This window comes from Pseudoliparis swirei, chromosome 24 (assembly GCF_029220125.1).
Source record: "Pseudoliparis swirei isolate HS2019 ecotype Mariana Trench chromosome 24, NWPU_hadal_v1, whole genome shotgun sequence".
Lineage (NCBI taxonomy): Eukaryota > Metazoa > Chordata > Actinopteri > Perciformes > Liparidae > Pseudoliparis > Pseudoliparis swirei.
This window is the reverse complement of record NC_079411.1, coordinates 13503253-13524618: the sequence shown is the minus strand read 5'-3', so window position 1 is coordinate 13524618 and position 21366 is coordinate 13503253. Positions and strand designations below refer to the sequence as shown.

The following is a 21366-nucleotide window of genomic DNA, read 5'->3' as shown; positions in this document are numbered from 1 at the left end:
TGTCGAGCTTTGGGCACCTGCCCTTCTTCCTCTGAGGGCTATACACCCAGACCAGCTCTCCGACTTCAAAATGGCGTCCTCTGACGTGCACATCGTAGTTCCTCTTCTGCCTTACGCCCGCACTGCGCATCTGGTTCCTGGCAAACTCGTGGGCCGACTCCAAGCGGTCCTGGAGTTTCCGAGCATAGTCGAGCCCCGGGGGACCCGCAGGGGCGTCAGGAGGTTTCCCCATCATCATCTCCCCTGGCGTCCGGATTTCTCTGCCGAGCATGAGAAGGGCAGGAGAGCAGGAAGTGAGTCCTGCACCGCAGACCTGTAAGCCATCAGCACCAGAGGCACGTGGTCGTCCCAGTCGCGTTGATGTTTAGCTGCCACTATGGCCAGCTGTTGTGCCAGCGTGCGGTTGAACCTCTCGACCAGCCCATCGCTCTGTGGATGGAGGGGTGTCGTGCGGGTTTTGTGGGATCCCAGTTTGTCACACATGGCGGCGAAGACACGGGACTCAAAGTTTCTGCCCTGATCTGTGTGGATGACTTCAGGGGCCCCAAATCTGCTGAACATTCCCCCCACCAGAGCATCCACAATCGTCTCTGCCTCCTGGTTCGGCATGCAGTACGCTTCGGGCCACTTAGTAAAATAGTCCATGGCAGTGAGGATGTAACGGTTGCCCCTCTCTCTCTGAGTGAGGAAACGGTCCAAGAACATCAATCCCCACCCTCTCCATGGGACACCCAGCCGGAAACTGCTGGAGCTGGGCATGAGATCTGTCTGCAGGGCCTTTCTTCGCTGTGCAGCTGTCGCAGCGGCGGCAGTAGTCCTCCACATCCCGCCTATGTTGGCCCCAGTAGAACCCCTGGCGGAGGCGACGGAGGGTCTTCGTAGCTCAAGTGACCAGATCCCGGAGCTCCATGCATTGCCGGAGCACTGTCTCTCTCAGAGCCCTGGGCACCACCACTTGCCACCGTGTCTCTCCAGTCGCCGGCTCTTTCCACCCCCTCTGCAGGACACCATCACGCAGTCGCAGGGCTTGAAAAATTGACCAGAGTCCCTTTGTGGCTCGAGAACACATGGTAACCTCTCCCCAAGGTGGTCGCTGTTGGGATCCCACCCAAGCGAGCACTGGCCTTATGTCGACATCCTCTTCCTGTTTGCACCCCCACTCTGCTGCGTCCACAGCTGTCAGTCCATGGCCTGCTGGCGTGCCCACCGGTCCCACGGCAGCACATTTCACACCAGGTTGCAGCCGCTCTTCTTCCTGCGCCTCTCTTTTCTCACAGTAGTTGCAGCCATCAGCGCTGCAAGGCCGGCGTGAAAGCGCGTCAGCATTTCCGTGGCGTGCCCCCGGTCTGTGGACCACAGTGAAATCATACGCCTGTAGCTCCTCAATCCAGCGTGCCAGCTGGCCTTCTGGCTCCTTAAAAGACATGAGCCACTGTAAGGCAGAGTGGTCGGTCCGGACTGTGAAGTGGAGGCCCCAAGGTAATATCTGAAATGTCGGATGGCACAGACCATAGCAAGCAGCTCCGTCTCGTGACACAGTAGCGGCGTTCAGCCTTGTTGAACTGTCTGCTGTGATCGCCACCACTCTCTCTCCTTCAGGAGTCACTTGGGCCAGCACAGCACCTGCGCCTGCATTACTGGCGTCCGTGTCGAGGATAAAAGGCAGGGTGAGGTCAGGCGGTGAGAGGACTGGGGCCTCCACAAGGGCTCTCTGCAGTGAAGTGAACGCTGCATGGCACTCCTCTGTCCAATCAAACACCACCCCTTTTGCAGCAGGCGGAACAGTGGTACAGCTATGCAGGAAAAACCCTCACAAACTTCCTATAGTAGGAGGCCAGGCCCAGGAAGCTTTTCAGGTCCTGCACAGTGTTGGGGGTAGGCCAATCCTTCACCGTCTGCACTTTATCATCCATGGTGCCGACACCGCCGCCCCCAAGCTTGTGCCCCAGAAATGTGACCTCCCGTTGCATGAAGGAGCATTTCTGTGGGTGCAGCTTTAGACCTGCTGCTGCCACTCTCTCCAGCACCCGCCTCAGGGCCTCGAGAGCTGCCTGGAAGGAGTCACCGTGCACCAGTATGTCGTCCAGGTACACAACACACTCCTGCCGAGGGATACCAGCGAGTACCCTGTCCATTAGCCTCTCGAACGTGGCAGGAGCATTGCAGAGGCCAAACGGAAGGACTTTAAACTGCCACAAGCCCCCATTCGTGATGAAGGCAGTTTTGGCCCTCGCTTCAGGGCTGAGAGGGACCTGCCAATACCCGCTCCGAAGGTCCAAAGAGGAGTACCAGGCTGACCCTGCCACCGTGTCGAGGGCCTCGTCGATGCGTGGAAGGGGGTAGGAGTCCTTTTTTGTCACTTTGTTGAGGGGCCTGTAATCCACACAGAAACGCCACGCCTCCTTCTGCTTCTTGGGGACCATGACGATCGCCGAGGCCCAGGGGCTGGTGGAAGGCTCGATGATTCCCGCTCGCTGCATCTCTTGCAGGGCTTTGTCTGCCGCAGCCTGCCTGGCCAGTGGGAGGCGTCGAGGTCTCATCCTAATCGGCCGTGCATCTCCTGTTTCGATGTCATGCTGGATGAGATCTGTGCGGCCCACATCGTCCTCCGACATTGAAAAACAGTCCTTGACTCAAGAAGCAGCTGCCACAACAGGTCTTGTTCGCTAGGAGTCAGACCACCACAGTTTGCCTGCCAGACCTCCTTCACTGCCAAGACTCTTTCACGGTCGTCAGGTGGAGAGGCGTTTGTCACCTGTGTGTGTGGACTTGTAGCTGGCCGGACAGAGGCTGGGGGTGGGTGCAACTCAGCAGCTGGCAGGGTGGAGGCAGTGTGGATAGCTCATTTGAAGGGATGCAGCTAGGGGCAGCATCATGTGTTGTCTCAGCCGTCAGTGTGGCAGCGGTGTGGGTGCAACACAGCCAGGCCGGGTGGCTGGCGCCACATCTGGATGACATGACCATCAGGGAACGTGAGAGTTCCTCTCTTTGTGTCGTTGACACAGTCCAATGCCCCGAGAACATCCAGTCCCAGTATACAGTCCTCCAGGTTAGCAACCCACACCGGGCAGCGGATAGACTTTTTCCCCAGGCCCAGAGTCACTATTGCTTCCCCAACCATAGGAGTTCGCTCCCCGGTGACTGACTGCAGTTTCACGATAGTGGGAAAAATATCAGTTCCATTTGTCACCACATCGGGCCTCACCAGGGTTGCTGACGAACCTGTGTCTACCAGTGCAGAGCAGCATGTCCCTCCAATGGTGAGCATTGTATACCAACAGTCTCCTATCCATGTTCGACCCAGCACCACTAGTCGCTCTAGCTGACCATCAAAATCCTCCGGTGGTCTGGTTGCCCTTATTTGGTCGGACGGTTGCGTAGCTTCGTTAATTAGAGGGGGCTGGGACAGAGTGCCAGGAGTCCGCATCGTCCCGATTATGCGGTCCCGGCTCGTTTCCTTGTTCGCGGTGGCACGGGGGCAGTGTCGGATCAGGTGGCCAGGCTGGCCACACCCCCAGCAGACTCTTGGTCGTGGCTTGTCTTGCCTCTCATCTCTCGAAGTGGCAGCCCTCACTAGCTGGGTTAGCTCCCCCACCCAGGCAGGCTGCGCCAACTCCCTTTCCGTCTCACAAGCAGCGCTCCCTTTTGGTGCTTTTTCAACCACTTTACCCATGGCGCCAGCACACAGCATCTCTCTCCGTTGCTGACTCCAAAGCCTCCTGGAGCGACCCAGGGTGAGCGAGTAGTGTCTGGATGCGCAGGTCAGCTGGCAGCAGGGCCTGGAGGAAATGGTCCCTCGCTAGCTCACTCTGGATGGACGAGGGCATGTGGGCGTAGGTGCGGTGAACAAGCCCCTCAATGTCATTAGCGAGCTCCCTCAGCGGCTCCTCTGGCCGTCGCTGTCTGCTGCATAGTTCAGAGCGGAGCAGGCTAGTGGCAGAGCATTGTCCAAATCGTCGCTTTAGAGCCCCAATTAGTGCATCATAATCACTCCGATCATCAGGACTCAGCAGCAGCAGGCTTGATAAAGCGTCACCCGTGAGGCACATCGCTAACTGGAGAGATTTTACTTCAGTGGACCATCTACTGGCATGGGCTAATAGTTCAAATTGTGCATGAAAAGCTTCCCAGTTGGATTTACCGTCATATCTGGGGGTCTTTATTGTGGACGCAATAGCTTCTCTCCGTGTCTCCGTGTGCTCAGTCATGTCCCTTCCTGCGGCCGCAGTTATTCCTCTACGGCCGCCATTTCCCTCACCGGCGCGGCCCGAGTGGCCAAAGCCAGCCTCCGCAGCCATCCTAGCGGTCATTTCTTTTACCCGCTCTCGGTGCTCCGTCGTCTGCCAGGCTCCGGCTGCGCCGTCCAATTCCCGTTCGCCACTTTCTCCTTCCCGTTTAATCTTGAGACGGCTCCCCGACGTCATGTTTCTCACCGTTGACGAGCGTTAGCCACTTAGCTTCTCTGCTGCTACCTCGCGTGGCGATGTTGATGATAGCGAAAGTTTTACTTCTGACACCAAATGTAGCGACCCTGGGTCAGGAACGCTACGAGACGTAGATGGCTTATAGGGTGTTTATTCAGAGAACATAGAACAAGCTACTGTTGGCGTAGCTCACGCCAAAACCCGCAAAACGCCGTGAAAACCTCCAAACCAGCTTCACGTCTGCTCCGGGTCATAGCTCTGCTCGAGCAGTCGTAACACAACAACACACACACAACAACATCACTCGCTGTCCAATCACAGACACGCCTCACAGCTACCAGCTCGTGAGACGTTCACTTACATCCGGAACATAACATTTATAACATAACATTCCCTCAGTCCGTTACAGTACCTAGGTGCGAACCTGGACAATAAACCGCACTGGGCTGATCATGCACACGCTCTTTATAAAAAGGGACAGAGCAGACTCTTTCTGCTGAGGAGACTGAGGTCTTTTGGAGTGCAGGGAGCACTCCTGAAGACCTCCTCTGACTCTGTGGTGGCATCAGCCATCTTTTATGGAGTGGTCGTCTGGAGCAGCAGCATGGCAGCGGATGACCGGAAGAGGCTGAACAAGCTGATAAAGAAGGCCACCATGGTGTCCTCCTCTGGATGCTGTGGAGGTGGTGGGGGACAGGAGGATGATGGCAAAGCTCTCATCCCTGGTAAACCACACCTCCCACCCCATGCCGGACACTCTGGCACAGTGGTTCTTAACCTGGGTTCGATCGAACCCCAGGCGTTCGGTGAGTCACTCCAGGGTTCGGCAGGAGGCAACACACGCACACACACAGTACAGCCCGGATCACTCTAGCAATGTCGGGCCGTTTTTGTCGGTTGTCAAAACTTTTCTTCTGGACGAAAAGCAACTCAACAAACGAGCTAGCAACTTCAACGCTAAGTGAACAATAAGGTAATAACTCAAACTGCTTATTAGCCAGTTGTACACGTGGATAGGTAGCAGGGCTCTCAAGTCTCACGCATTGAGCGTGAGACTCACGCATTTCGGTCTTAACTCACGCACTCCCGCCACACATCGTATTTCTTACGCTGAAAAAAACTCTCGGCTCTTTAATGTTTTAATGCAGGGGTGCTCAATACGTCGATCGCGGTCGCCGCAGAGTTCCGACGCCGGTCTGCGCGCATCGGGACGGAGCAAAGAAAAAGTCACTAGCACCCCCCCAATATGTTATTTATTTATTTAGATTATATTAGTTTTGGCTATTTGTGTTTGGATTTGAGGTTCTGCAATTTATCAGAGCCTCCTTCGCAGGTGGAATAATATATTCCCTGGGAGGCTGAGCAGTTTGATTCCCTGATATTGGGACTAGATTATCCACCACAAACCTGCAAACTCTATGAAGGTGCAGTTATACAAGAATCAAGTTGTGTATGGGTGTTGTGTTTGGGTGTTAATATGCAAAGGAAGATTTTTGGAGCCTTTTGAGATTACAAGAAAACGAGAAGACTTGTTTTTATAAACATATCAGTTTTATTGTAATATGATTCTTGTAATCCCTAAATGATCAAGCAATTAGCTAGCACTTAAAAGTACAAAAGTATTAAAATCAAAATATAGCTAAAAGACAAAAAGTGCTCATTATGCAGAATAGACAATTTCAGAAAAACATATCATATTATTATTTCTGCCGCGGGAATCATGCAATCATTATGCATCTGTAGGTGAGTGAATGAGTCAGTGATTTGGCGAGTGAACAGCAAACTGCATCATGTTTTGGATGAACAGTTATGGCTGCATGTTCAAGGATCTCTGGCAGACGTGAGTCAACAGGTGTGGATGTTATCATCTCTGTCAGATGAGCATAACTGACCACTGAGATATTTAATATTAATTAAATTGTAATTAAGTGGCATGATGTGACAAGAAGGTTCGAATGTCATGCATTTTTATTTCAGACACTATATATATTCAAAGATCTTATTGATACGATCATTTTACATCAACAGCTGTTTGCACTTGTAAACATCATGTCAAGATTATAGCAGTTGAATTGGATGTAACCTACATTTAATATAAAAACAAGAGTAATATCAGCTGAAATGTCATGTTGAATGTGTTTAGAACAGAGTCTTATGAGGGGGGGCAGAACGTTTTTTCCCAGAAGCCTCTTCTGTTTTCGCTCAAGGTACATGTAAGTGATCAGAAGATGCTCCATGGTGCCGGAGCAGGAACTATTTAAAAGGGTCACGCGAGTCTGGAAGACACAGGCAAGCATAAGTTAGCATGTTGAAAAACATCCACACATTATCAAAACAACTTTAAGTGCCGTTTTTACTGCCTGCTCCTCGTAATCGGCCCCTGACAACACAGCTGCTGACTCCCAGTTCCGCTGTGCCTTTTTATTGGGCATCAACCTCACGTTTACATACGTTTGGTCTAAATGAAGACTTGAAGCCGAACTCAGCGCTGCAAGTCCGTAAGACAGAGAGGGCCAGACGTCTAGAGGGAATCAGTTGTGTGAGATGTGCAAGTAAAACAAACAAGTCTGATAGATCTACTGTCACGACGCTATTAGAGTGGACCCAATAGCATGACTCAGACAGGAGTAACAAAGATTACTGTCTTTGGTTGGAAACAGGCTGGGTCAAAACCAGGAGATCAGACGAAGAAGCAAACAAGTCCAAAAAGGGGCAGGGCAGAGAATCAGAGGTCAGGAATAAACTCTAATAAGGCTGGAGAACTTGGCACGAAAACACAAGACAATCTGGCAGAGGACAAGTGGAAGTGAGGGAGCTAAATAGTGAGGGACTAATGAGGGGATGCTCTGCAGGTGAGAAGTGCGTGAGGACCAGGTGCAGGGAATGAGGGACTAACGAGGGAGTGATCAGAGGCAGGTGAGGGGAGTTGGATTGACGAGATGGTGTGACAGGATGAAAACAACTATTACAAAAAGGAAGGCGTGGAGCTAAACTGTTCCATCTACACTCTCCTGAGGGCACCTTTCTCTTTGGATTATAATGTTGGTTTTTTTCAATAGATTTTATATAGTAGTTTAAAAACTGCTGGGTAGCTTGTGAATGTTTTCCTGGGGAACAGTCATATTTAAAATATCATAATTTATTTACAGATTATATTTCATCTTGATGATCTGAAACAGCAAATAAATAAACAATATACAAGTAGTTACGTTGACAACCCTGAAGATTATTCTCAAAAATAAAACATCTGAAGCAAGAGATTGGCAAAAAATAACCTTTTACAGTTGGTTTAAAGATGTTCAGCTCCTCCTGGTCCAAATGCTTGAAGCTTGAAAAACCAAAAGAGTGTACATAAAAAGAGAATGGGCCTACAGTGGAAACAGTGGTTTTGCAGATAAAATGGAAGTCTGTGGTCTGTGAGATCATCATGTGAAATGAAATACATGAAAATAGCGCTGAATAAACAAAGCGATGAAGTTCCGCTGGATTACAAGCATTCTTGTTGGTGAGTAATAGATGCACCCCAGAAAGTCATCATTTTGGACAGAAAGTCCTCATCGGTGAGGAAAATTCACTTTTCACGAGATGAATTCAGACTCATGATGATTCCAATGACTGTGGCACCTGGCGGTATTGGTGCTGCGGGGGCAGCAAACCCACGGTGCTGTTTTATTTGCTTCTTTTGTCTTTTCAAATGTTAAATGGGAGCAAAGTGAGGATTATTTAACAATAGTCAATGTTTCATTATATCGACAAAAGTGGAATACAATATAACAATATAACAACACACGGGGAAGACAAATAATATATATTGGGTATTAGGGAAACTATCATATGGTGAAATACGTAAGAGATTTAAAATATATAACTGAACATGTTGTGATACACAATAATGAGTTCCAAAGCTATCTCAGGTGTCTATTGTACTTCATCTGGATGTGCGTGGGTAGAAATCCCTTCAAGGAATCTTCCATTTTTAAACTTCTCTTGTGAATATATAAATACTGCCATTTATATTAGTGAAGGCGATCATGTCCGTTTGGATCCCTTCACAGCTCACAATGTTACCCAGGAAGAGAACTTCCTCTTGAAGCGAGTCACATTTCGATTCAAGAATAGTTTATTGTCTTTATGTAACACAGGATCACTCAACAAATTGCAGTTGTAGCACATTCGCTACACAAGAAAGACCAAAGAAAATTAGCATTCGCTTCAGGAGGAATGTAAACGGCAGCAACAGAAACAGTTCTCTGGGCAGATAATATGCCCGATATCTTAGCATAAAAATATTCACCATCAGGGTAACATGGTCCGTCAATCTTGACTGTGTTTGAGCACCAAGCTCATGATGTAAATACAGAGTCCACCTCCTCTTGTCCCACCGGAGTTCCGCTATCGGTCCTGAAGTTCGCCTGTCAAGTGCAGCTTGATCCTGGATGAACCTTCTGGTTTTTTCTGATGGAGAAAAATAGTACTATAATCTGCATTTTGTTGTGCAACCCTATTGTACATTAACAATAAAATAACCTTGTTAACTTTAAGTTTCTCTTATGTTTAATAGGCTCTAGTACAGCTGGAAAACCTGTGACTCCAACACCACACATTCAGATCTAGGTGGTGCGTTGGTGGTCTCCCCTAGGGCCACACCGGAAACACAATAATCGGATCCATTCTGTTACCAATAAACCAAATAGATGTTTGTAGTGCACTTTTACATTGTGATGTTGTTATGCTCATTGACGTAGTAGGTGGGCTGTAAGCCTAAATTAAAAATTAAACTTAATTTAAAAAGCATTCTTTTTACAGGACTGTAGATAGTACCACACATGTGAAATTATTAAATACATGTAATAGTCAATCGCAGGCCATTTTATTGATTTTGTCAATGTTTTTTATTTATTTAATGAAAGATGGTTCATGTCAGCAACCGGACTGAAAGTAACAGAGCTGAGTTTTAAACATGAAATGTAAACAGATGACACGTAGTGAGTATCTTCAAGTGGTTTACCAGATCTATGTTATAACGTATCGTCAAATCGAAGAAATTATTTAGACAACAGGATTGTAGGTTATGATGAGACATGAGGGACACAATATCCCATGAAAATAAGTACGAAAGGCCAAAGCGTACTTTAGGAGAAAGGGGATCTGTAACCTTGCTCGCTCTGCTAAATATCGTCCAGTTTTTTTGAAGACTAAACTTCACATTCTTTGGTAAAGTTGATGTTTATTTTCTCCACTGTAGGGTTTATTTTGCATTGTGGTAACTAACTACACAGGCCTAGATGTAGGGATTACAATGGACCTCCTCCATGCTGTTTCTCACACGTGGCCGCAGCAGGCAGTTGGGCTCTTAATCTCACAGGATAAAGGCTTTGGCCTGAGCACTCTCTATGTGAGGACTTCAGATTGAAATGTATTGATCAAGTTCCCAAATTGCTGCACAGTCTAAATCAACAAAAAAGCCTTTTCAGGATTGGATTAGCTCAACTCACCACAAGGGGGCCATTGGATCTCCCCTCAATATAATAAAACACAGAATTGTAACAATGATAATTCAAATAGGAGATGTATAGTGTCAGAGCACACCCTTCAATCTTGGCCAAAGTCTACAACACTGTAAGACATACAGGCATAACATGCAGCATAATGCACCCATAGGAGATAATGAGCCGCTGATTTCTGGAAAAGTGTGATTATGTGAGTACATGTGATGCTGGGTTTTCAGGTAATGGACAATCGGCTCTCAAAAACATCTAGTATTTGTAATTTTGCTTAATTTTCTCTCTGTATTTCCTCAGTTTTATCTCCATGTTCCTCTTGGTTTCTCTTTCCCCACTGGTACTGTTTGGTTGTGGGTTCTGCGCTCCTGAATATGGTGCTGGCTGTTTGCATCACCCACTGCAAAGCAAACCCGAACAAGAGCAGGAGCAACGAGGCCCCCACTGCTGACAGCGCCCGAAAGGACAACAACAGTAATAGTGGTTAACATGCTAGACCTTTTTCACAGGTGTCTTTTTAACATGTTCGAGCAGGAAATGCTCAGCTGTCACTATTATAATTTATGAAGGCCATAAAACAGCCACATGCTTAATGATCTCAATTAAACCTATTTCAATTAACCAAGTTATGATGTCCAATAATAATCTGATCCAACGGAGTGAGGAAAGTCTCTCTCTTTGTTCCAATGAGTGTTCCTCACTAAATGGTTAATGTACAAGACGTTGTGATTATTATTTAATCAGGGGATGATTCTCTGACTCTACCAAGACTCATATTCAAGGGTTTATTGTATTGATTTCCAATTGTAGGTCAAAAATAGTAGTTGCACCCGAACAGGGACTTGAACCCTGGACCCTCAGATTAAAAGTCTGATGCTCTACCGACTGAGCTATCCGGGTACATAGTTGTAGCTATAGACTGCTTCTGTCTACATTGACGTTACTTCGGTACATAACCTGACTACAACTTTGCTCCCAATATATAGGCTATAAGTAAAATCATGCTATTGTGCCTGGATATTGTAAACTGATCGTTTTATTAAATACATGATATCTTAAAAAAACGAGTTGTAAATAAGTATCATTATGTTATTTATGTTATTTAGCTCAAATGTATTGCTGGAGCCAACACGTTTGAAAACGCGGAACTTTTACTTTTAAGACGAGATGACTCTATTTACGGCTCTCGATTTCCTTGACTCAATTTCCATTATTAAAGTTGGACAATGAAACAAGCTGACGTGTTGGGTCCCGTGTTGGTGCGCAGAATGACATTGCAAGTGTTCATTCAATGCGACAGCAACAGCGTTCACCGCATGTAGGCAGCACCGGCTAAAGAAGGGCAGACTCACGAATGTACATTAGCAAAAGTAGACCAATAAGATTATGTAATACCAAGTTACCACGTATTACAAATTGTTTCATATTCATGGAGTAATGTTGTATTATTTTCTAGTTCTCATATTGGGCTAACTGTTGCTCTTTATTGGGGTTGAAATTATTGTTTTTAAATTGAACCTTTTTTTAAAATCACAACGTATGCCGTGTAGTGTTAGCAAAGGATATCTATAAAATATATGAACAAATAAAAACTATGTGTAGGCCCCAGCGAGATTTGAACTCGCGACCCCTGGTTTACAAGACCAGTGCTCTAACCCCTGAGCTATGGAGCCCGTGTTGAACACATCTAATGTTCTATTGAGTTAAATAGCCGTGACTACAAATGAATGAGTGGATATCCTTTGCTCCATGTAGTGCCCATTGGGATCCGCTCAAGTCCCAATAAGTGGACATTTCTCTGAACAGGAACAAACAGATATGGAGGAAAATATGAAGAGACAAATATGTAGAACCTTTTGGGCGGACAATAGATACGACCATCAATTTCCATGCACAGCTATAATATATGAACATTCATTGACGACAATACTCTCTTTAAAAAAACGCCTTATATTTTTAATTGTCATGTTTATAAACTCTGACTTGTTTCCAAAACGTGTGTGGGATATCCCATCTATCCACCAGGTGGCAGCACGTCACCACAAAGACAAGAGCAGACAAAATAAATCCTCAGACCTGACGCTAGCTGTCTGTCAGGGAATTTCAAAGTGTCTCAAGGAAAATAAATAAGAAAAAGTACTAATTAGAGCCTGGCTTTAATCATATTTCAGGTTTTCAGGTGTGCAATGATGGCAGCTATCGATTACAGTGCAGAGACACACGTACACACCACGAACACAATGATGTCCATCAGGTCAAACCAAGGCAACCAAGACTGTGGTGAGCAGGACGTATTGGTTGACTGTATTTCTATTGGTCTGTCGACCACCAATCACCACGAGGGTTACCAGGCGTGGTGAGGGGCAGGAGCCGGCTGCTGCCCCCCCCCCCCCCCCCTACTCTCCTTTGGAGCTTCACACTAAGTTTCCCCACAGTAAGGCGAAGATGGACGCGCAACGATAACGTCGGGATAAACATGGCAGAGTTAATTATTTCCGCACATCATGGACGCACCATTCCCCTGCCACCGACCCATTAGAGGGAGTCCACTTCCTCCCGTTTGATTACATAAAGGGCATTTGTTGGCTTTGTGGAGGGCGAGAGGGAAAGAGTCATGGTGGAGCCGAGAGGCCGGGAGGGTGAATGTACTTCATGAAGAGGTCTGCCACGATCACGAAGTGTCCTGGACTAGGAGAGTGGACCCATAAGTTCATATCAACAGGTCAGTAATGTGCTCTCTTATGCAAAGATGGACGAGGCTATGCATGGTTGAACAGATAAACAAACGCGCGCGTGTGTGTATATACGCTGGAGCAGCATAACTGCAACTAATACAACGCGATTCCTAATAATAACACGTCGTATACACGTCGCCCTGTGGTGTAAACGCTCCGTGCACAGGGACCCGGGTCTGATGTGACTGGGGTTCCTACTGAGGCTTCGCCGAGGGAAGTCGCTACTTTCTCAACACTCCGGTCTGCTACGCCTCAAACTACCGGAGAAGAGCAAACGCGAGCTGAGCAGGCTGCGCCGTGCCGCCGCCGAGGCTGCTGCTGCTGCTGCTGTCGGGCTCTACGTGGGACGCGTCCAGTTCCCGTTCCACAATAAACGACGAGCGATATTGTTTTTTCACGTATTTATTTTAGTCTACACGGAGGAGGACTTCTCCCACTGAAGCAGGAATCCCACAAAACATCAAAAGGGCCGCCGCTGGAACAACACGGCTCCTCAGAGAAGCTGTGTGTGTGTGTGTGTGTGTGTGTGTGTGTGTGTGTGTGTGTGTGTGTGTGTGTGTGTGTGTGTGTGTGTGTGTGTGTGTGTGTGTGTGTGTGTGTGTGTGTGTGTGTGTGTGTGTGTGTGTGTGCGTGTGTGTGCGGGGCGAGGACGAGCACGTTCAGGCGACGATACACGGACTGCGTTCCCCGGCGGGGTTATCTGCTGCGGGTGTAGTCCCGTACCACGGTGTAATAACAACGGCAGCCGAGTAAGGACGGGGGTTTCCTCTCCACTTGGCCCCGCGAGGAGCTCGGCCGTACGCAGAAGAATGTTTCGCCATCTCCTGGCGTTAGCTCCGCTGCGGCTCCATGTAAGAACAACATAAATGGCTTTGTTTGAGCTTTTGGGTCGAGTAGTCGGTCTGTATTTTATTTTTTAAGCAGAGCTTCCAGATAGAGCTCGGTTCAAACTCATGTCGGCATGAGGCCAACGACAGTGTTGTCTGCATATATGCACGCGTGTTGGCTGTGTGGTTGGCCTCTGCTCCAAGCAGGCGGGCTTTATTTGGGCTAACAAACCGCCTTTAGTCTCCGAGGGGCTCAGCAACGCTTCCAGCTAACAAGTACGTCCTTTCCCCTCTGCTATTCCCCCCTTCCTTCATGTTCCCTCCCCAGGGCCAACAGTAACAGCATGCTCCTGGCCTCCGTCGTTGTGGTGTGGGAATGGCTGAACGAACACGGTCGGTGGCGGCCCTACAGCCCCGCTGTCTCCCACCAGATAGAGGCGGCCATACGGAGCATCGACCCTCGCGGAGGGAGCGTGGTCCTCGGCCAGGTGGACAGCCGGCTCTCGCCGTACATCATCGATATTCAGTCCATGCACCAGTTCCGACAAGACACGGGTAAGACAGAGGAGGGTGCTGTGATTGATGGGGGGGGGGGGGGGGGTTGGCCTTTTTATTGAGTGTTCAGCGCCATACAACTAGTAACATGGTGCGAGGCTTTTCGTGGGACCGTGGCAGCTTCATGCACACCGTGCTTCTCTGGCCTCCTTGTTTGCTACCCATTGTGGTCTCTCGGCTTGTGAACAACCTGCATGCCTCGGGTCATCGTTGACCCCAAAACACACCACCGCGTAAATACTTCTTTACAACGCGAAGGCTAATCCGTTCCGCGTGGACCCCTCATACAGGAAATGAGGCAAGGCCACCTGGCTGGGGACAACTCTCATTTATAAAGGCAAAACTGTGTTGTCAAAGAGTAGCACTCGGTTTAAGTTACTAGGACATGTTTCTAAAACGGCTCTGTGGCTTGAGAAGGTGGTGATCGTTTACACATAGAAGTGTCAAGTTTGAGAGAGAAATATGCTTTTGTCTTATCTACAGTGTATCAGCAAGTTTTCCTGTTATGCCGACAGTCAGCACTTATGGAAAAGCCCAGTTATAACCAGAACTCATTGATGTGCTTGATAGTTAGAGATGTAGGGGCCTCTTTTTTTATGCTCACCTTTGGAGCCCATCATTGAGCCTTCAAGTAATATTGGAGTGACAAGTCCCCGCAATAGACTCCTGCAGATGTGTTGTGGAGAAGAAGAGTTTGAGGTGAGGGTTTTTCTCCTCCGTGCTCAGCAGAAACTAGCAGCATGGAGGGTTGATAGTTTTCTCTGGGCAGGAACAAAAATACTATGCATCCAGGTCAATGGAATTATAACCTAATGTGTCTTGTAATACGTTCCTCATGGAGAGTTAGGTTGAAAATGGCATCTGTGATCACAATCCTAGTTGCATTAAGGGCCATGTTGGTGTGGCAGGATGAGAAAACAGTAGCACAACATCAGGGGGGAGCCGTACGATTCTAGCCAGAAGGGTGATGATGATCACTTTGATGTAGGGTCAACATTGGCCTTTCACATTCAGATGAACTAAGATTGACACATTGTCCGCTGAACAAGTCAGACACACTTTTTTATTCGTCCTCTCTGGACTGCAGTAGCAACCTTCAGGAAGGCTTTCCACAGGCTGCCGCTGGCATCACCGCTCCCCAAAAACATCTTGCTCAGTTGGTGGTTTCGGAAGTGCCTGAATCGATACGATACAGGAAACATTTTTTTACCCACATCCACCAATATTATTGCAGATCTTCTGGATAAATATTAATCTCTGATGCAGTTATTTAGTGTCTACGCCCAATAAACCTGTCTATTGATTTGCTCAGTAAACTCTTGTACATATTCAGCTTCTTTTCAAAGTCAGCAGTGGGACTCAAATTCAACAATATGATGGTGTGGAGCAGCTGCAAAAGACCATCACACCACGGGGTTAGCTGCATTCTTCAGCCCTTATCCACAGACACACACACACAGCAGCTGCACACTACTGATACGAAGAAACAGAGAGAGACCTTGATTCAGTGGAATATTTCAAGGCCCGATGAGCAGAGAGTTCACTTGGGTTGTTCTCCCTCTGTACCCCCCCTCTTCTCCCCTTTTCTCTTTCTCTCTCTCCCTCCCCCATCTATGTGGGGTCTGTCACTATCTCCCCCTTCTGCTCCTTCTCTCCTGTACAAGTGTTTAGTTTCGTCAATAGGCAAAAGTCCCACGGGCCTTTAGGTTTTGGCCTGGAAATAGGAGAGATAGAGAGATTGGAGTGTGTGTTTGTGCGGTAGGGGGATGAACACAGAGTGGGAGTGGGAGTTGCAGAAGGAGTGAGATAATTGGGGGGAGTCTGTATTCTCTCCCTCTCCCTCCCCCTCTCTCCTTCTTTCGCTCCTCCACCATTGTTCAGATTTTGTCGAACAGATGTGAGCTCTCCATCGTGGCTGTGTGACACAGAAGCAGACCTCAGAGGGGGTGTGGGGGGTCGTTACAAGTTCAGTGAAGAGGGAGATGGAGAGGAGGAAGAGAGCAGTCAGCGGGCTCTGATGACCATTTCCACTCACTTATCCCATCTTTTATTCTGCAGAGCTCTCTCTGATTGAAGAGGCTCATTGTACAAAAAAGAGCAATGACAGAGCGACAAGACTTCTCGAGTAAAACTGGCTCATCACTTAGGCTTCCATTCTAAAATATCCCGTGACCATTTATGCACCTGATACAAATACGTTCAGCTCCTCGTGTTGGAGGAGGATGTGTTGCCGTGTCTGACCTGGTGTCAGAGAAGCGGTTCAGTAGTGAGTGGGTCACATAGCTGCAGAGGTCATGTTATATCAGATATTATGTAATATATTAATAACGTCCCCAGTGCAACAACTATGCTCGGGTTTTATCAGTAAAACACAAAATTCATGTTAAGATCACAATTCTGTAGGCAGTACAGACAGAGTATATATGTTAGATGTTTATTAAACCCCTACGTTTATGGGCGTTTCTCCATTAGTTTATCATTAACCAGGAGTTGGGAGGGGGCTTCAGACAATGCAAGGAGGGCCTTCACTTGAGAAATGAAGTTCGACATGGTGAGCAGAGTCCCTCTCTTATTTCATGGCACTTTTAAAAGCGGCCTTGTCATCAGTTTCTTTGAGGCATCTTTTTCCACCGCTCCTGCAGCCTGTTGCTCCCCTCGTTCCAGCTGCTCCTGCTGAAGGAGACACATTCCCAGACCCCCAAAATGCCCTGGGGTGTTAGGGTCATTGTGGAGGAGGGGAGAAGGGACATGGGTTGGATGGGGGACTCCCCAGAGACGCAAGAGGGGGTGGGGTTATTGTGTTGACGAGAGAGCTGGAGGGACATTAACATCGACAACATTTACATGCACACCAGGGGAGTGGGAGGAGTCAGGTCATGACAGGAAAGCCACCGTTGTCGGTCTGTAGGTAGCTCCCACTGGGTTTATGACGACCATAATGAGAGCCGTGGGTCTGAATATCTATTAATTCAGAATTCAACTCATATTCCGGCAGTTTGACACTGTGGAATGTGGCAGATTCACAGAGTATATTTAAACTGAAGAAGGACATAAAGTACTTTCTCCAGGTGACATGCGTGAACCCCGCGTCTCTGTACCTTGACCATGGAGTCTGTTTTTCTCTTTTACATGGTGCCGTGAACTCGTCACATAGATTAGACGACGCCTGCTGATCTATCTGACGACTTTATGACTCCAGAGGGACAATGAAATCGTTTAGATTTTGTGTCAGTTTCTCAGCAATTACCGTTGCCTGTGAACGCCATAGAGAAATGTTGTTACTTTCGTTATCACATGTATAACACAAACTCATTTTACAATAATGATTAAGAGACTTTTGAATGCATTCTGAGTGTAAAGGTTAGGGTCTCTTCTTCTTCTGTGACGCCTCCACCAGATCTGTCTTTTTTTTACGTCTGTGACCCTCCTCTCTGCTCGTCTCCCTCGCACTGTGTAAAGCTGAAAATTGACTCTTTCAAGGTGAGAAAAAGTAGAGACAAAGACGGAGCGAGAGCCGAAGGGAGGAGCTGGCACGACAAAGCAGGGTTTCTCCTGCATAGAGAAAATTTGGGCGCGCGCCTAAGCCGTTTTCCCGAACGCCTATGACAAATCCCGAGCGCCTAAGGCAAAAAAAAGTCAGCGATGGAAAAAAAACAACAAATAACTGTGTTCATCACATGCATGTCAGCGAATATGTTCTCAATAGTATGTTTCAAGTAGGCTACAGCCGAACCCTCGTTCTGTTTTGATCAATAGTAATCGAGTTGATAAGCGTGTCTTCTTGTCTGATCAATACGCAACTGTGAGGTGCGCGAATGGACAGAGCGGCCAGCTGCTGATCACTCACTCAACAGCCCGACGTGCACGAATACACCTGGACTATTGTCAATAGGGATGCACCGATCTGATCGGCGCCGATCCATATGGGCCGATATTCCCATTATCGGTTTTGATCGTCGTTCTCAAAACGGCGGATCAAACTTGGCCGATCAGATGACATAAAATCTGCGAGAACTATCAGAGACGTTTCAATCGCGGCGCATCGCAACGGAGACGATGCGCCCGGCGAGGGCCGCAGAGTGAGAGGTCCACGAGGGGATCCTCACCAGCGAGCGGCGTCCCCGTCCCCCGAGTTGAATCTCTGGGTCAACTCAGCCGACTCTCACATGTCTGAGCCCCTATAGACTGATGTTGACGGTAAACGCATTAGATCGGGAGCGCGCGAGGGTTTTGATAAAGTTAGTGGAAGGATTTACGTGAAAACATCCGGTTTTGTAAAGTTAGCGGAAAGAACCACGTGAAACAACATCCGTTTATCAAAATAAGATGTCGACAAATCATACACTAACATACACAAGTAAACAATGAACTGATTTTGTATCTTTAGAGATCGTTTCTGAGATTTAGCTTAAATTATGCTCACATTAAAACATTTTTACTGCACCAAGGAAGAGTTTATAAAAATACGTCAGACTTTTGTATGTTAAGAAAAGTCCTGTATATAGATTTCCCCAAGAGTTCCAGGAAATGAATAATGCAGATGTGTACCATACATATCTGAAATCCCCATCACTGGCAATCAATCAATTTTAATGTATCAATTAGGACATTTCTCAAAGTAAAAGTCCTAAATGTTTAAAGAAATCGGTAATCTCTAATATGTATTTCCTCATAGTCCTGCTACACAATAAATAGAATGCTTCAATCGATACCGTGATCGGTATTATCGGATCGGCAGATACTGATTTCAGTGATCGTGATCGGCACCAAAAAACCTGATCGGTGCAACTCTTAATTGTCAATCTATTAGCCTATCCATTTTAATCTAAAGTGGAAGCAAAATGATTTCCTAAGCATTGCCTCCATTATTTATGTGAGAAAAAAAAACCAAAAATACATAGATGTCTGCTAATTTCCGGTGACATGGCAACACAGACCGTGCACGCACAGCGCGCCAACATGTTTTTTGTGAGCACCGAAGACCCATTTTGACCCAGGAAAAACCCTGCAAAGTCAGAGGAGAGAGAGGGGGGTGCACGTTAAAAAGAAAAGATCTAGAGAGGATGAGACAGCAGAAAAAAATGTAGATGAAGTAAGGAGCTGAGTTCAGGAGGAAGATTAAAGTGACTGTGAGAACCAGAAGAAAGTGAAAGGGGAAATGGACGGGTTGTTACATTGTTAAAAAAAGCAGTAACCTACTTTTCCATACAGCTGGAACTAAAATATGAGTTGTTATGATCTTTCACGCCATATATGGAACTCACACTATTTCATGACTGGAAGAAGTCATTTAGCTTCAAGCCAGCGGACTCAGACACATAAATCACAGGAAGATAGAGGGAAGGAAACCAGAGGAGGGAAGAGGAAGAGGTGAAGGAGGTGTTGTGTAACTCTGCATGTTGTGTTACTGTTACTGCGTCGTGGGGGGGTTTGGGGGGGAATCACTCACTGCCTGCTCTGCAACACACAGTGAGTGGACACATACCAGAGTGTGTGAGGTCATCAGCACATATTCATATCACTGTTACACATTGTTGTGTCATCCAGCCCACTGTGGTTATGGACAACCGCACATCGCCTCAGAGTCCCTTTAAACACTGAAACCACACCGGGCACATTCTTACATCTTGAAACACTGACCAGGCACGCACACACACACACACACACACACACGCACACAGACACACACACACACACACACACACAGACACACACACAGTGGCTGATGACTCTCATGTGATGAGGTTTAGAGGGGCTCACAGGGAGGCAAAGAGATAAGATGGAAGAAAAGAAAGAATGAAGTCGTGCAAAATAATTATTTAATATGAATAATGTAAATAAAATTAAATTGCGTAAATTCCACAACCTTATTGAAAGTGCAAAGATGAAAAACAACGTTTTATTTTTGGGATTTACAAACACCTGGATAGCCGTTTCATCTAAGCATATCTTTTATTTTTGACTTCCACTACTTAGAATGGATGCAGCTCTGAATATTATAGGCATATGTTGCTGAGATCGGATCAGTGGTTCACAGGGCTGGAGTCAGACCAGGAGGAGGAGAAGTTGTGGACTCCACTCAGCGATCAAGTCCTCAGCTTTTGACAGTCTCAGAATCATGAATCCACTGCTGATGAGTCAACAAACTGAACCAACTTTCCTGACCTGTAGCAGTGAAGAAGAGGGCTTCCTATTCATGTCAGACGGAAAGGAACACCTCAGTATACAGTACACGTAGAAGTGTCAAGAGAAGTGAACGCGGAAAGAGGGAAGAAGAGATGACCTCAGATGGACGGAGGGTGAGGCCTCCTGATGGGCATGTAACTTCAGCCGTAAGCAGGACGTACGGATAGGTCAGCGAGTGACACTTGTTGTGTTAAATGAGCACATATATGACATGTGATCTGTTATCGGATCAGATTTAGGCTGGGTGGCTGCGTTAGCGGCCACAATGTTGCGTGTCCTGTGGTGGACACATGCAGGTCTGCGATGGAAAGAGTGAGACTCGCTGGTGCTTTGTAGACACATGTGGCCCTTTGAAATAGTTGTGTCCAAAACACCTGTGTGGATGGCATCCCCGCACCACCTGTGTGTCTAGAATGGGACAGACGAAGAGGAAGAGGAAGAGGAAATGCTGGCTCATCGGAGTCGTTGATGCTGAGTGTTTGATGAGTGAGAGGAGCATGACCCAACTCGCCTGCTGGTCAGTCCGCTGTACACTCTGCAGTTGTGTGTGTGTGTGTGTGTGTGTGTGCCTAGTCAGTGTTTCACAGATGTAAGAATGATCCCAGTGTGTGTGTGTGTGTCATGTGTGCTTGTGCAGGGAGGGGTCTGTGGTAAAGAGAACAATGAGGACCAGATGGCCGGTCTCTTTCTCCACCTGCCTCAGGCTTCTTTGTCCTCTCTCTCTCTCTCTCTCTCTCTCTCTCATATATTTCACTCAATTGAATGACTCTCTTCACACACGTCTACAGCCCCATATATTTGCTTATATCTCTTCACACACAGCAGCACGGTGGGGCCACATCCAGAAGGGCTGTGCCTGACCGACCTGTGAAAGCAGCAGCAGGCCTCGTGTTGATCCGGCTCTGACAGACCAAACATTTAGAAAGGGTGCAATGCTCTTGAGAGAGCAGCACCAATGATACGCCTGCTGTCCTGCTGTGGGCAACACATGGACAGATATGTGCAACGTATTTGTGCAGCCCCTCAGCTGTAACTGTCAGCGCCACGACACACGCCGTTACTAGCTGCAGAGTCCTGGTGACTCTGTCGACGTGGGGCACACCTAGGGCTGTCGGGACAAACCGGTTCTGCCATAAGC

General features: G+C 47.5%; 1 protein-coding gene and 1 non-coding gene across 3 annotated transcripts in view; one reads left to right on the top strand and one right to left on the bottom strand.

The window, feature by feature from the left end:
- Window positions 1–11525: 11525 nt before the first annotated feature.
- trnat-ugu (transfer RNA threonine (anticodon UGU)) lies at window positions 11526–11598 on the bottom strand. Its single transcript has one exon. It is a non-coding gene; the product is annotated as a tRNA-Thr (tRNA).
- A 790-nt stretch (window positions 11599–12388) lies between these two features.
- LOC130189459 (E3 ubiquitin-protein ligase DTX1-like) overlaps window positions 12389–21366 on the top strand; it is a 36758-nt gene continuing 27780 nt past the window's right edge. The window contains exons 1-2 of one of the 2 annotated variants that reach the window (XM_056408232.1): window positions 12389–12647; window positions 13816–14042. In XM_056408232.1, coding sequence (XP_056264207.1) covers window positions 13832–14042 — 211 coding nt within the window. In that variant the 5' untranslated portion in view covers window positions 12389–12647; window positions 13816–13831. Of the gene's footprint in view, window positions 12648–13310; window positions 13512–13815; window positions 14043–21366 lie in introns of those variants that run through there. The other variant, XM_056408231.1, reaches the window with a different exon arrangement.